The sequence below is a fragment of the Lissotriton helveticus genome, chromosome 4_1, assembly GCF_964261635.1.
Source record: "Lissotriton helveticus chromosome 4_1, aLisHel1.1, whole genome shotgun sequence".
NCBI classification, from domain to species: domain Eukaryota; kingdom Metazoa; phylum Chordata; class Amphibia; order Caudata; family Salamandridae; genus Lissotriton; species Lissotriton helveticus.
This window is the reverse complement of record NC_136063.1, coordinates 1,439,513,913-1,439,529,481: the sequence shown is the minus strand read 5'-3', so window position 1 is coordinate 1,439,529,481 and position 15,569 is coordinate 1,439,513,913. Positions and strand designations below refer to the sequence as shown.

The window sequence follows — 15,569 nt, the reverse complement described above, 5'->3', positions numbered from 1 at the left end:
TAATGTTTGAAATTGGGTTGTTGGTTGAATTTGATGTAGCTTTCTAGAGGGAAGCAGTGAAAGATCTTTACTGCATGTTGTGTTGGTTTTCTTCTTTGTACCTGAAGGATGAGGTAAGCTGCTTTGTTCTGGATGAATTGAGGTGTAGGTGTATATTTTGCCAAGATACCAGTCCAAGCAGCATTCTATCGGTTATTCTATTATGGCGTCATCAAATGGTGTGATATTTCAAGCAATTTTAGTTGGATGTTACCTTGTTTTGGCACCTCGATTTTGTGAGGAGAACAGATGATTTTGCATTTGAAAAGTATCTCAATTGCACCAATAAACTCGCCTTTCCAGACCACAGTGGGCAATTACCTCATTGAGCATTCTTAATAAGTAGTGCTTTGTCCAAAGATTTCATGGAAGTCTTTTGGGATGTATGCAGGAATCTCCAGCAATTCAAGATTATATGGGTCTGCGGACAGATGGGTGTCAGCGGTTCAAGTTAAATGATTGTTACATTTTAAGCCTCACCACTACCTTCCATTCCCCGCCCCATTACTTTCCACTTTCCTTCCCTTGCGAAGTCTGGTTTTAGGCGACAGTATTGGAAATTCTTTGGCTGTTAACGGATTGCTCCTAAGTAGCCTGTGCCAGACACTGATTTCTTCTTCATGTTCTTCTTTTATTTTTTCATTTCCCAGCTAGGTTAGGTAGTAGATTTATTTTTCTTGATTCATTCACCCCGGTTTATTTCACTCTGTGTTTTTCCCCTACGACAAGATCTCTTACTCTTTTTACTTCATTTTATTGTATAGATTTTGAACTTGGGAGCCTGAACACTTGTTTTCCCTTGTTTTCTTTTTCCAGTAGTTCTCCTCTTTCTTTTTAAAGGTCCTCATTTTAAAGTCTGTAACTCAACTTTCATATTATCTTTTGGCTTTTTTTTCTATTGAGCTTCTTTAAGTTATGTGTTGTCTCCATAACCTTTGGTTTATCTATTTTATAGCTGCTTTTGGCTTTCATGGGATTGTTACCCAATTCGGAAGGGCGTACAGTGGGGGTGGGGGGGTGGCGATTCCGCTAAAGGGGTTTCCTTTGTCTTTGAGGTCCACCACAATGAAGCTAATTTTTCCATGTCACACTCTTCTGTTTCTTTGCAAGTTATTACCCTCTTATGTCCATTTGGCAGAATCTAGCTGTCTTGCTGAGGCATTCCTGCAGGCTGGAGGGGCTCTCAGCTCTCCATTATGGAAAGTTTTAGCTAAATATTTAGTACACAGTTCTGTCTATTTTATGTTATATCACGTTACAGTGAAAAAAACAAAGACCATGAAAGTATCACCCTTTTAAATAAAATGGGTATACACAGATTTAAGTATCAAAACATATACTTTTTAATATTCTTGTTTTGTATATATATTCTTTTTTTATAATTTATATTATCATATAGATACATTCATAATTGTATGTCCAATATACATGATCGACGTAAAGATGATGGAGGCAGTGCGGCAGGTGTCAAACTACGCACGTTTTGGCATACGTGCCTTCATCAGGTAGCTGTCTATTGCACATATATGATTACACGCTTGCATACAGCATGGGTCCAAAGGATTCTTTAGTTTTCCTATATTACACTCAGTTGGTGCAGTACAGTGTATTATGCACATGGATACTGGACTACGCACTTGTTTTTCTGTATATTATCCATGGTTTATATTTTGAGGCTGCAAAAAGTGGCACTTCCAATGGATTTTCATTCAGTAGTTTGGTTCACCGCTATGTTCTGGAAAAAAGTTGATAATTCTGCTAAGGCCACACGATAAAATTGTAGATAGTACAGCGAGAATATAATCAGCTGTCAGACCAGGGAGGATAATAATCAGCGAGGTCAGCAGTGAAAACTGGGTCATCCACGTCGACTCCTGCCACTTCGGTATGTTCTGCCTGCGATGCCCTGTCCTCCAGGCCGAAACCCCTGCGCAGACACCTGCTCAGAGCCCTCTCCCCCTCGGCCTGGGACAGGGAAGATGACAATCCGAGGCCGGGGGTGACGTCCGGGGTCAGAGGGTGAAGGTCACCGCACAGACCGAGGATCCTTCCACCCCTACAGCTGCTGGCACTCAGCTCTCAGCATGGAATGGTTTTGTTACTGAATCATCTTTAGTCTAGGAGAATATGAAAGGAGGTTTTGTTAAATAAGAACTACATAATTTCAAAGACATTTGGTATTGGTGTTTTCAAAGCAGACAGAATTAAAAAATGGTTACATTAGATAAGATGATTTTATGAATGTGTGCTGAATGTGAAAGTGTTAAAATATGGTAGATCTGAACAAAGGCTTTTGTTCAACAAGAAAATCTTGCGATGAAACCTTAAAGGATATGCACTAAAGGTAAACACTAAAGAGACAGGTTTTCCAGTGGTGTCCGTTGATTACATTTGGATCGCTTTAGCAGTGCATCTCAGCAATAAAGAGAATTATCTGCTGCAAATACGAATGGCTACAAACTATATGTGCATCCTCAGGAACTGGATGATAGCTGAACGCCCCTCAGCAGACCATGGCAGAAAAAAGTGTCCAGAGTAAGGGAATAGAGAGAATTAATTTGGTTCAGCTACTTAATATTTGCTTATAGTTCAAATGTACATATTCAAACACTTGTTCCCCAAGAACACAGGGAAAAGTACCTAACCATTCAAATGAATATTTCCCAGTAGATTCATTCATAAATCTTTATTTAGTTTTAGTAAGGAAAAACATATAAAATACAATTCATAACAGCTTAAAATACCCAAGGATTAAACATGCATATAAGCATACTAGCACCTTGCTATCAATCACCCCACCAACAAGGTCATTGTTAGCATCCTATTGTTAGTTGATTCATGCTTACAGGACATGAAATATTACATGATAGCTTATAAAGGAAAACAATTGCATAAACATTTAAAATCAATGAAATAACTATACACTGACACAATCTCATCAAATCAATTATCAAGCGACGTTTTAATAGCTTTTGCAGAGGATAAAGGGCAACCTAACCCTACATGGGCAGAAAATGAAAACGTGTACTAGGTCTTGTGGGGACACATGCCTTCGATTGACAAAGACAGTTGTATGAAGTTCAACCTAAAACGTGTTCGTAAAAAACGTTGTCTGGAGGTGGTGACCCGGAATAAATAGGGCTTGGCATGGGGAAACAGTCTTGAGAAACACATATTCTCTGACCAAAGGCTTAGAGAGTTCTAGGTCTTACCCATCGGCCTAGCACCTTATAATACAAGTTATCCTAATCAAAACCAGGCCTGATTAACTGATTTTCTCTTGATAAACAAATAAATCCCAACGGCCCAGCTGGGAAAACATTTTGTCTGAATGTTTTAACCAAGGAACATGCTCTGCTTTGTCCAATGAAAGACAATCCTTCAGTTTAGCTTGGTTCAATAATGTCTTTGTTAAACCAAATTTTAAGCTATCCCAGAAGAGGACACATGGCCAAAATATCAGAAAGTTAGCACAGACTCAGCTTTTAATGAGCAGTAGCCGCAGGGTGGATACGGTATATTCAATAATCAACTACCATTTATTTTCTGCAACCTGCAATGAAAAGGAGTCAGAATAGCTCATTATGTCGCTACCACATGTCACAGCAGAGACACTTTTCACCTGATTAATTGCCAATGAAGCCACTGATTTTATTCCTAGAATCTAGATTCAAAATCAAAGACAGAACCATAAAAATATATTTTCTTGGCTTTTAAAAGAGAGGATCAAGTTCCATCCAAGTCAAACATGAATCCAAGGTATGTGAAATAATTTAGTATAGTTAATTCCTGGTCACATGCACGAAAGGTCCTTCACCTGGTAGACGTAATGGCCAACTACCATTAAATAAGACTTTCTGTAGTTGGTTGTCAGGTCAAGGCTGTCCATAAATGCCAATTAAGAATTGAAAATGCTTGGAGGCCTCGGTCTGGTTCTTGTAGGGAGGACTCAGTCGCATTGCCCAATACATTTCTAGTGACATACACTTCTTCAGGGGCTTTGGATTTCAATTTTCATGGATAAAGCAATAAAACGGAAATAATTAAGGCTAGGGCAATATTTAAAGATGAACTTCGAAAAGGCCTAACTTAATGTAAGGACTTCAGCAAGTCATTCTTTCATGATGCCACCAGTTCAAATTACCACAGTCCGGTCAGATCCACATAAAAGTTTCCAGAGGAAATGTATGGTTGGGCATTCTTTGCTTTTTCAGTGAGTCTTTCCTCTATGACCCTTGTACTTTTCAGACACGAAATGCATATTGCTTCTCATTTAGGTTTCTTGGTCAAATTGTATCCAGTTTATCGATCCTATGTGTTTTCAAAGATGTATTTCTTTTTTTTTTATTTGTCAGAACCAGCAAAGACAGGAGTCCAAATACAATAATATTGTACAATACGCAAACACTTTCATATATAATATATTCACATAATGATAAAGATAGAAAGTAAAGCAAGAAAAAAGAAAAATGAGGGTTGGCATGTTAAAAAATGAGTAAAAATAGGAGAGTAAAAAAGAAAAAAAAGAAATAGAAAAAAAGAAGTAAAGAGGGCGGAAATCGATCATAAGAGAAAACATATTGCAGTGGTTTATTATCACTCTGAGCAGAGCCCCCTTCTCCAGTTAGTGATTGATTGCCAAATTGCCTTGCATTGCAGATTTTAGCCCTCTAGTGGAATAGATGGCGCTTTCCTGGTTAAAGACACCAAGAAAGCGGGCTAACCACATTTGAAAACTCGGCGATCTGAGTCTTTCCACCGCGCTGCTAGTATTACCCTGAGGACTGCCGCTCCGATAAAAAGCATGGCCTCTTCGTCCCTATTTAGGCTAAGAGTGTTATCAGTACCTAGCAGATATAGCGTGGGGGAGTCCGGTATCTTATGGCCGTATCTTATGGCCAAACACTTCTTCCCAGAATTCACAGATCATTTTTTTAATAAGTGTTAATTGATCACACTCACTGAACATGTGTATTAATGTAGCGGGCCTTTAAGACATCTAGGGCAGTGGTCATGCTCTCTTTTGCCCCAGGCAAATAATTTAGCCGGGGTAAAATATAAATTATATATAGTTTTATACGTCTGGGCTTTTAAAAAAGCTGACCTAAGGAGACGTGATGATAGGTAAAGACTCATGTCGATATCTACATTTGTATTGTCGAGTTTGTCTGCCCAAACAGTTTACGTATGCTCTATATCGTCTTGTAGCTTATCCAGCAGTTGCCCATAAATTGTACCTATTCTTGTAGTTTTTTACCTATAATATTGATCATTTCAATTCTCCCCAAGTCGATATTGGGGGCCTTGCGTTTAAGAAGAGAATGAATCTGCAAAAATTTGAGGTAGTGCCCATTTGGAAGGTGAAATTATTGTTGTAGGTCTGCAAAGGTAGAAGCCTGGTTCGTACCCAAAAAGTCGCCTATTGTAATAATGACAATGGATTGCCATATCTTTGAGATAGCGTTGTTCCCTAGTTCGGGAAATAGGTTAGAGTGCCATAATGGAGAGTATCTATTAAATTTGGAAATATGCATATATTTAGCTGTTTTGAGCCATATTTTCCATGCACTGGTGATAACTTTGAATATATTCTTTTTATAATCGCTTCTCTCCACTTGCCTCAAAAAGAGATCTTTAGCTTTTTCACCTAGGGATAGCTCATAGATAGATCGGAGAGGTTCAGCCTCGAGAGTCTCTGGATTGGGATTGACATTAAGAAGCGGAGCGATCTGTTGCAGAAATTAAGCCCAGAGGTAGAACAGAATATTTCGAACTGCTAATCCTCCTTTGTTCTGAGGAAGCGACAGAAGCTTCTAGGATCTTCTAATTTTACACTGTTGCCACATAAATTTAGACATAACATAATCTAGTATTTTGAGGACCTTCTCCTCGGGAATTAAAGGAATAGCTCTGAACAAATAGAGCACCCTAGGAAGGATATTCATTTTTTAAAAGTTTCCTCTGCCGATTATAGATAACTGTAGGGTATTTACCCGGTCTAAGTCCTTTTTTTATAGTATTTAGTAAGGGCTCATAGTTGAGTCTGGGATTTGTGTGACATCGGGGCTTATGCTGACACCTAGGTATGTAGCACTATTGGTTTTCCTACGATCGTTGCAGTTGATATTATCAGTGCGCAGCACAATTGTTTTTTCTTTATTTAATGAATACCCATAGTAAAGTCCATATGCTTGTGTTATTGCCTCTATTTCAGACATTGCCTCGGAGGGGTTCAGTGTTAATACCGCAATGTCATCGGCATAGGCCAATACTTTAGTTTCAAATTGATTAACCACAATATATGTGCTAGAACAACATCTTTATCCTCCTCTAGACCAAACTACCTCCCTCCGCTCAATCATCCCTCTTACCCATATCTGCTTCACTTGGCATATCTACCTCTCTCTCATCTTGCTGTTAGTATATGATCTTTCATATATGCCCCCTCTAGGCAACTGATTTACGATAACATTTGATGTTCATTCTTTTTTGCTACTTTTATTGTAAGCAGGTTTCAATTCCCCAATGTTGTTTTACTTGTAAAGCACATCAAAGCTCTGCTTGCTTGGAGTTGTGCCACATAAAAATGGGAAATAAAGTTTAAAAAAAAATCTAATGCAGTCATGTAGGATTTCACTTTATTGTTTTGCCCTATGTGGGTGCTAGGCTATATCGGATTTCACTACATGTTTGTAATAATTAAGAAGGGAAGATTGCATTTGTATTGTGTATTATGATTCTGAGGATTAAACCAAACCTTTTAAGTTCCTAGTTCTTTTGTAAGCAATAACATATTAAATACGAAAGAAGTGTTCAGTTTCTTAATCATATTGTTAGACAATGTTTATGAATTATACACTTAGTTTGATCTGATTCAGGCAATTATGAAAGAAGTCATCTGGGAGCTGTCAGTGAGTGGAAATTTCCAAGATGTAATAAATGATTTTTGCCTGTATCTTTCACACAGTTCTTTCAATAACACCTATGTAGACCAAGACATTCAAAAAAGTTAAGAATATGCTTACTCATTTTGATTTGATCATAACTGGATTTAAATTCCACATTACCAGTCCGGAGCTCTCCCGAATGTCTGCTCAGCAAATCGATTGATCATTCATTTTTCAAAGATGGATTTTCATGGCTTTTTCGCCAAATGTATTTACAATTGAAACCTCACCAAGTTAAATGCGTGTAGGGTGGGGCCCTGTTGGTCTTCAGCAATGCGTTAGCTATTTGGAAGAATTTGTGTTTCTGCCGAAAATAGCTGTATTGCTGAAATATATGGCAATAACTCACAATATATTAGCCCCCTTTTAGAATGTTAATCTTTAGAGGTTCTATCCCCTAGGAATGTGAAATAGTATGTAAAGGCATCCTATCCATGGTACAGAATATCATATTTTTAGAGGACAAATTATCTTTGCAATATTTCCCCAAAACGGCTTTTGCAACACTTAAATAGGTCTTTATCATGTATTTATTTTATATATAAAAATTACACCAGAGATGCTGGAATGTTGCAGAATGAAAGTCATACGTGACACTATAAGATAGTGGTGGCGCTTTTAAATGCTTGTGTCGGATGGATATTTAGGGATTATGTAGCATCAAAAGATTATGTTTTCTGTGACATGTTCCAAATCAAATATATTTCTCAAAGGTATATAAGCAGAGGTGCCAATGTAATTATTCAATGATTACATGATTAAGAATAAGGAAAGACCCTGAACACTGGCAGATCACAGGACTAGACAATATTCAATTGAAAGTTTTTAGTTACCTATGTTCATGGAATATTATTGTTTTAATGTACACTTATGAACTAAAAGTAGGCAGATAAATGTGACTATCTCTTAGTTTTGAAGAATTGCTTGAAGCAACAGAGTACAACTTATGTGGCGAATACCAATGTTACAACAAAGTTGATATTTAGATATCGAATTTACTTACTAAATAGGAACGGATACAAAATCCCAAAAAACATGCATTTAGCTTATCAAAACCAGGACAGCAGCCTTTAAAATAAAGTTGCAAAGAATTACACATTCGATATTTTATAAATATTTATATAGCGCACTATCACCTGTGAGAGTATCCTGGCGCCGGGCAGGTGTTTATGATTATAGCAGGTTAATTGAAAATGCACGTCTTTAGCTTCTTGCGGAATTCAAGAAGAGAGGAGATGGCTGTGGAGTGGAGTGGGGTGCCATTCCACTCTTTAGGAGTAATATAAAGTAAAAATGCTGAAGTGTTAGCGGACGGCTGGCTCGGAAACGAGAGTCAGACATGCCAGGCTGGTGTGCTGCGGTGCGGCGATCGGGAGCGGCTGGAAGGAGACTCCACTACTTGCGGTGCAACGGTGAGTCACTGAGGAGCAGGCATTGCACTCCCACCTTAGCCCAATAGGCTCATAGCTACAACACTATTTTGGCCCCAATATCCTCGATCCCCCTGACCTGCTTGATCCGTTTGGGGAGACCTGAGCAGCGTTGTACCCACCCTATTGTGCTTGGAGGTCTGTTCCAATAATTGAAGCATGTAGAGAGCTCCCCAGGCACACTGACTTCACAATTTTGTGGGTACTACGCAGCATCTATTAATTCATTACTGGTGACCGCTTAGAGTCACTGCGACTGGGCTCCGATACCTCCTGATCTAACTAGCGCTATTGTCTGCAGAACTCTGACGATGCCCCATGGGTAGAAACCAAAACTGTTTGTACATCCCTCGGAGACCAATTACCCTTGGTTGCTGCCCGGTGGAGCGGTCCTAAGCAGCTACAGAGGAGTCTGGACCCCTTGGCCGTCACCTACCCAGCCGAACTTTGGACATTGTTATTCATGGTTCTTCTGGACTTATCTGTCTCACACTGACTGCTTAGTTCCCCCCTGATGGACTTTCCCCCTCCTACCTACCTTGACTATATCCGCATTCCTCTCCAATATTTTCCTTTCCCTCTCTCTGTTCCGCTACACACTAGCAATACCTACTACTGTGCTATTGTGGTTTCATCAGGTGTCCTTATATGCTATTCGCTAATGACTCTTGTCGTTCATATGTAATCATTGTGTAACGTATGTAAAAAATGTGTAACTTGCAACTCGCTGTTCCTTATGTAAAGCGCTCTGATACCTCCGGGTCTAGCCAGCGCTATATAAAACTCAAGATAAATAAATAAATGTAAGAGAATGCCCATCCTCCAGATCTGGTACTATGTATGCGTGGGATGTGTATATAAGAAGCAACTGTTTAGGTATGCGGAGCCTACGTTATGTAGTGTCTTTTATGTGTGCGAAATGAGTTTGAAATGAGCACATTTGTATATCGGGAGCCAGTAGAGCTCCATGAGGTCTGGTGTGATTCGAGTTCTGTGTGGGAGGTTGTGATGGAGTCTGGCTGCTGAGTTCTGGATGGTTTGTAGTCTTTCACGTGATTAACTTTGTGTCCAGGATTGAGGGTGTTCTCTTAGCAAAACTTCCGAGTGATTAGGACATAAGTGATGGTTTTTCAAGTGTTACTTGGGAGCCACTTGAAAATCATTTTCAGGTTGTGGAAGCAGTGACAGCGTTAACTTGTGCGGTCATGTCCAGTTTGCAGTTAATGATTCTTCTCAGGTACCTGGTGTGGCTTGAGTTCAGCTGGCCACCAGCTGGAGTGCCATGGTGAGGTGTTCTTGCTGAAGATCACTACTTTTGTCTTGTCGGTGCTGAGCTCAAGACAGTTGGCTTTCATCCATTTAGTCTACTTGGTCATGCAGGCAGTGAACTGTTTCTTGTATTGGTGATCTTGTCGGAGAGGGAAAGTATGAGTTGTGTTTCTGTGACGTAGGAGAGGGTGTGGATGTTGTGTGCGCGGATGACGTTGGACAGAGGGATAATTTATGAGTAGGGCTGGGCGATAAACCTTGAGGCACTTCGCAGATTAGTTTGCGGGCTTCAGAGAAGTAAGGTGCCAGTCTGACCGCATGTGTTCTATCCATTCAGAAGGAGCAGATCCAACAGAGAGCAGGTGCTTGGATGCCAATCTTTTACAGGCGTCTGAAAAGGATGGAGTGTCCGATACTATCAAACGCTGCAGAGCTGTCCAGAAGAATGAGGGCTGCCATCTCTCATCTGTCAAAGATCATGCTGGTGGTGAGTGAGGTTTCTGTCCTGTGGTTAGGCCTGAATCCAGACTGCTTGGCGTCGAGGAGCGGATGGTTGCAGAGGTTGTTGGTGAGATGTTTGTTGATTAACTTCATTGCTCCAGGATAACTACTGTTCTATGACAGTTATCCCCCAACGACTCAAGTAATGATCAAATGAGTATAAACAGGGCCACTGAAATTTTTTGACAGGGAAGGACCAAATTATGCGGCATGGTTGGCTAAATTATGTGGCAAGAAAAAGCAAATTATGCAGCACAATGAACCACATTTTGTGAACGTATTGCTATATTATTTTGTCATATTTATACCTTTTAACATTGTCTGGGCAAGGTTTTACTTGATTAGTACTAGCTTGACACCAACATGCTGCAATAAACAGAAATGTGAGCAGTACAACCTGGCAAAGTGTCTTCCACTGCGTGCAAACATGTCACTGAGCTTTCGTAGCTCTGCTAAGAGAAGCCAAGAAGACTTGAGGTTTGTTGAAGGCTGGAGCCTGAAGACATGGTGTGCTAAAGGCTAACCGTTGGTGACTGTGGGGTCTAAAGTCCCAGGTATCCCAGGGAGAAATGATCAGTGCCACTATGTTGTTGTGGTGTATCGGAAAGCAAGTAGCTGGTATTAAAAAAACACTAGTGTGGAATGCATCGGTCCAAGAGCTGTGTTTTCGAACGTCCAAGCCTAGGGCACAAGTAAAAAAATCAGAGCTGGAGAGGGTGTCCTTGTGCATTGGGGACAAACATCTTCAAAGAAAAACAAGTTGAAAACATTTGGACCCAACACCAGATGGCAGGAGTATGCAGAGCATGAGTATCTACAGCAATACATAATATGAACACTGTTTTCTAGATCAGAATTATCAGAACCGTTGAGACAAGACAGCTCAGACTGGATTTCAGAATGACTTTTTGTCAAGGCCCAACTACCGGGGCAGATTTTGCCTTGCACATGTCTATATCACTATTTCAAGCGGTTCTGAGTCTCCTGCTGCATTACCTCACTGCCTGCTGTCCTGTTAGAGTTCTGATAGGAGTCTAATGAAAGACAACCTACTACCATGTAAAAGACACCGATAACCTTAAATGTTAAGGACAGTTCAGGAGGCTTGGCTGAAGTGGTGTCTTGCATTCTTTTCAGGTCCCTAACTACAAAGGAAATGTTTCCCCGTTTACTTGCTAATCTCTGACAGGCACTTTGCACAAGTGTGTGTTTGTAGTTAGCACCCTGAATTTAGAAGGGTAATTTTTTGGGTTTTATTGTGGTTCATTTGCATTAAGATGGTTGTGGGGAATCTGAGCTCAAAAGCCCAGATAAGTGAACTACCACCGATTCCACATACTGGACACAGTAATCATTGGTCCATGGTGATCGTTAAAGTATCCTGTATTTCTGAAACTATGTCAAACCCAATTTTTGCCTCAAATGGGAGCAGTAAATTTGACTATTAACAAAAACGATGTTCTAGTTCATTACACAATGTATTGGAAGGTGCACAGATGTTCACAGAATCCCAATGCCTTACAGAAAGTAAATATATACCCATACCACAACATGTACATGACCCTTACTCCAATATTCACTTGACATTAGATAATCTTTATTTGGATGAATACGGACAAGCAAAGAAGCCACATGTTTTAGGAAAACACCTTTTACTGACACTATTGTCTAACACAAAGGAGGGTAATTGCCATGTTGACATAATTGCAGTCTACAGAACAAGTTTGAACACTTAAAATATTAGAAAGTTACGTTTTTAGGTGTGAGTTTTTCCACTTGCTTTGCTAGCAGTTTATCTTTTACTGAGAGGCAAAGTGAAAGACCTGACATCAAAGAATAACAGGCACTTGTAAAATCAAAGTCTGTTTTTTACAAAAAAGTTACCTTGTCAAGTTGATCATCATTTTTCTATAATATGATACAAAAATTGTGCCCATAATGTTCAAATGCTGCGTTTGATGGCATTGGAAAATGGTACGCTAATAATTAAGTTCTTATTAATGTTTGGGACTGCATGCTTATGTGAAGCCATTAAATGCAAAATGTGTGCTCTGAACGTCAGAACACATCACCATCACTCTATTGACTGTTTTCAAGATTTTTCCAAAAAGTTACTCAACAATTGTGTGCTTTTCCATCATCTGCAAAGTACATCGTACATAAGATCACTAATACATTAAACAGATTGATGCCACTATACCACATATGTTGGGCAGCGTCCAACACAGGTCAGCATTTTGAACAGTACTTACTGGTTTTATCACAACGATGGCACTGAGTATTATAAATACGAGCACACTAGATCACATAGGCGGCGCATGTTTTCACTCGGACATAAACATAACCGTTTGGTTACAAGTCACTGTATTTCTTATTGTCTATAAACGGCACATATATACACACGTGGTATAGTGGCATCAATCTGTTTAATTAATGTATTAGTGATCTTATGTACCATGTACTTTGCAGATGCTACAAAGTCCCCCGATGAAGGGCAGTGTGCCCGAAATGCATTGGGCTCAAATTTGAACTACAAATGAATGAAGATAAATAATGAAGACTATGACATAAATAGTCAATGAACTTACAATAAACAAGTGATGATGAAAAAGCACACAATCGTTGAATAACTTTTTTAAAAATCTTGAACAGTCAATAGAGTGCTAGCTTGGTGATGTGTTCGAACGTTCAGAGCACACATTTTTGCATTTAATTTTATATCCTCGTGCCCAGAATGATTTCCAGCTTAGCACCACCTACATTGATGAAAAGACGACATTCAGTCAAGAGAGAGTGCAACACCACATACCAATTGGCTTTCAATATGTGAAGCCATTCCCATCAATACAAATCTGTTTAAAATAAGGAACTACATCTTTGCAATTAAGGACAAATTCTGCATATCGGTCATCAGGGGGAGCAGAAACGGCCACAGAATAGGATGTTGCGTGTTTTTTTGTGCCTGATAAAGAACAGGAAAGGATGGTCTGCCATGAACCTAGGCACCCTCAGTGCACATCGCCTCATCATGATTGCTGCAGTTGCAGCAGCTGCTTCTGTGCCTTCCTCGTTTACATCCACAAATGCCTTGTGAACCACCTTGGACAGTACCAGGTCATTGCTATCTGACATTCCAGAGAAATCAGATTTGACCACATCAAATGCATGGACCATTCCCAGGGTTATCAGAAATTATTTCAGATCATAATCCTCCTCCAGCTTATATCGGGGTAAAAAAAGCTCAACTTCAGTTGTGTCCATCATTTCTGGATTTGTCCAATCTGCAAATTTCTCAAAATTAATTTCCCTTTCAAGCTGAACAAGCATTTGCAATGCAATAGGTCTCACATTTATGAGAGTTGGAGCTATTGACATTGCAAATAAAAATGCCTTTTTTTGTTTTAAAAACATAAATAAGAGACAGTTATTTACAATGTTAATTGCTTAAACTAGAGTAACTGCGAGACCTATTGTACTACAAATGCTTGTTTGTGGGTTCTCTCTAGAGCCCAGTCAGCTGTAGTAGGGTTTCCTAATGAGAGCCTGAATGATATCTCCCCTCTAAGGCCATCCTGCATATCCTTGAGGGGGAAGACCTGGATTTTTGCACATTGAATAAATATTCGCAGAGAATAGTAAGTTTCTCACATGGTCATGTTACATTGACTTGTATTGAGATAAACTGAGTAAATATATTAGGTGTATTTTACATGTTTTTCCGCTGTCAGCTGCAAGTGACAGAAGTAACTTTTTATTGCGGCAGTGCAAAGTTTATGCAATATGGCACCAGGGACTTTTTGGGGGGCATTTCAATGGAAGTTCAGTACCCCAGTACTGCACTAAGGCCAGCATTACGAGATCCGCTGTAATACTGAAACAATAAAACTGCACCCAGAATTACCATTACAGATGATTTGACCATGAGGAACTTGTTCAGAAACTACATCGCTTACTGGATGTTTGACCATAGTCTGATAACTTTGGAGTTGACATATTCCACTGGGTTTTGATTGGCCAATATATGTCTGTGAGGGTACAGTCTTGTGACATTTCCCATAAAACAGATTGGGTGGAAATTCACATTTCTTCTCACATCGGGATCACAGACAATCAGTTAACAACAGCCCTAGGCTTCAGAGTACTTTGTTTTTTTAAAACTTGTATTAATTCAGTAATCGCACAGTGTAAAATACCACAGAATGGAATATACAGTAAGCAGTAGCACAACAGGCAGTACATTATAACCTGATACAGCCAGCATTATACAAGAAGCATACATTCTGGTGATCCAATGTTGTAGACCATGGCTCTCTTCATCAGGCAGTCTTGGGAAACCACAACCATATGCAATAAAATCACAACTGGTGCAGCGCAGGTGCATAGTAGTGCGAGAATATCATGCCGTAGCGGGATAGGAAGCAAACCATGCATGAATTTAAAGAATAAACCCCTCCAAACAATAATGCAATAACTAACAGTAGTGGCAGTAGCACACCAACAAGTGTTTGCCCTCCCAGGGCAGTCGTACATAAGGGGGGAGGGCAGAATCAGGGACACAGGGGTCTCGGTGAGGGCTTAGTCTTCCTCCACTAAGGGGGGGGCTCTCCGGGAGGCAGGAGCCAGATGGCCAAGGAGATTCAGAGCCCACCCACCGAAAACTACTGTACTCCCACTGACACACAGCCCCTGCAGCAACTACAGAGATAGACCTATACCCAAGCAGACTCAGCCTATGGATATACAATTATAGACACTCACACACTCCCCCCCTCATCTGTCCATTCACTCATCCACACAACCCCAAACACTCAGACTCAGCTACACACTGTTCAGCGATCTAGGGACCTGTGAACGCCCAGAGGGTGCAGCTTGCTGCGTCTCCTCAGCTTCCAGTCCTTCCAGCATATCACCCATATCTCCAGCTCCTTCTACGCGCTCTCATTAGTGTGGACACATTTTAGCTGTCGCTCCTCCGCCATACTCCACTCACGCAAGTCTGCTCTCAATCTGACCAACTGTGGGGGGCAGGGACGCGTCCAACGTATTGCAATGTGATGCATGGCCAGCATCAGTCCCAGAAAGACGAATTTATGTTGCACTTGTGTCACCGTTGTTGTGGTCTGTAGTACGCCGAGCAGGCAGTACTTGACTGAGGACTCGATCTGGACTCTCAGGACCTTCCACTGCTCGCGCTACACCCCATGCCTATAAACTTGCAGCCTTGCAAAGTCCCAAGTCATAACAAGTCGGCCTGGAGCGCGACTTGGAAGAGACGCGGGAGGGCAGGAGCGTGACGCCGTGAGCGTGCACGTTGGAGTTCCCTGCGGCTCGCGCGTTCACAGACTGGTGTCTGCTCGTGCACCGGTCTGTACCACTTGGGGAG

The 15,569-nt window shown here is 40.5% G+C and overlaps 1 protein-coding gene across 4 annotated transcripts in view; it reads right to left on the bottom strand.

Moving 5' to 3' along the window:
• LOC144829157 (leukocyte elastase inhibitor-like) overlaps nt 1-15,569 on the bottom strand; it is a 296,714-nt gene that overhangs the window by 84,036 nt on the left and 197,109 nt on the right. The window contains exon 6 of one of the 4 annotated variants that reach the window (XM_078688015.1): nt 1,431-2,156. The exons of 2 other annotated variants lie outside the window; for them this stretch is intronic. In XM_078688015.1, the coding sequence (XP_078544141.1) occupies nt 2,112-2,156 (45 nt within the window). In that variant the 3' untranslated portion in view covers nt 1,431-2,111. Of the gene's footprint in view, nt 1-1,430; nt 2,157-13,192; nt 13,502-15,569 lie in introns of those variants that run through there. One more of the 4 variants, XM_078688014.1, reaches the window with a different exon arrangement.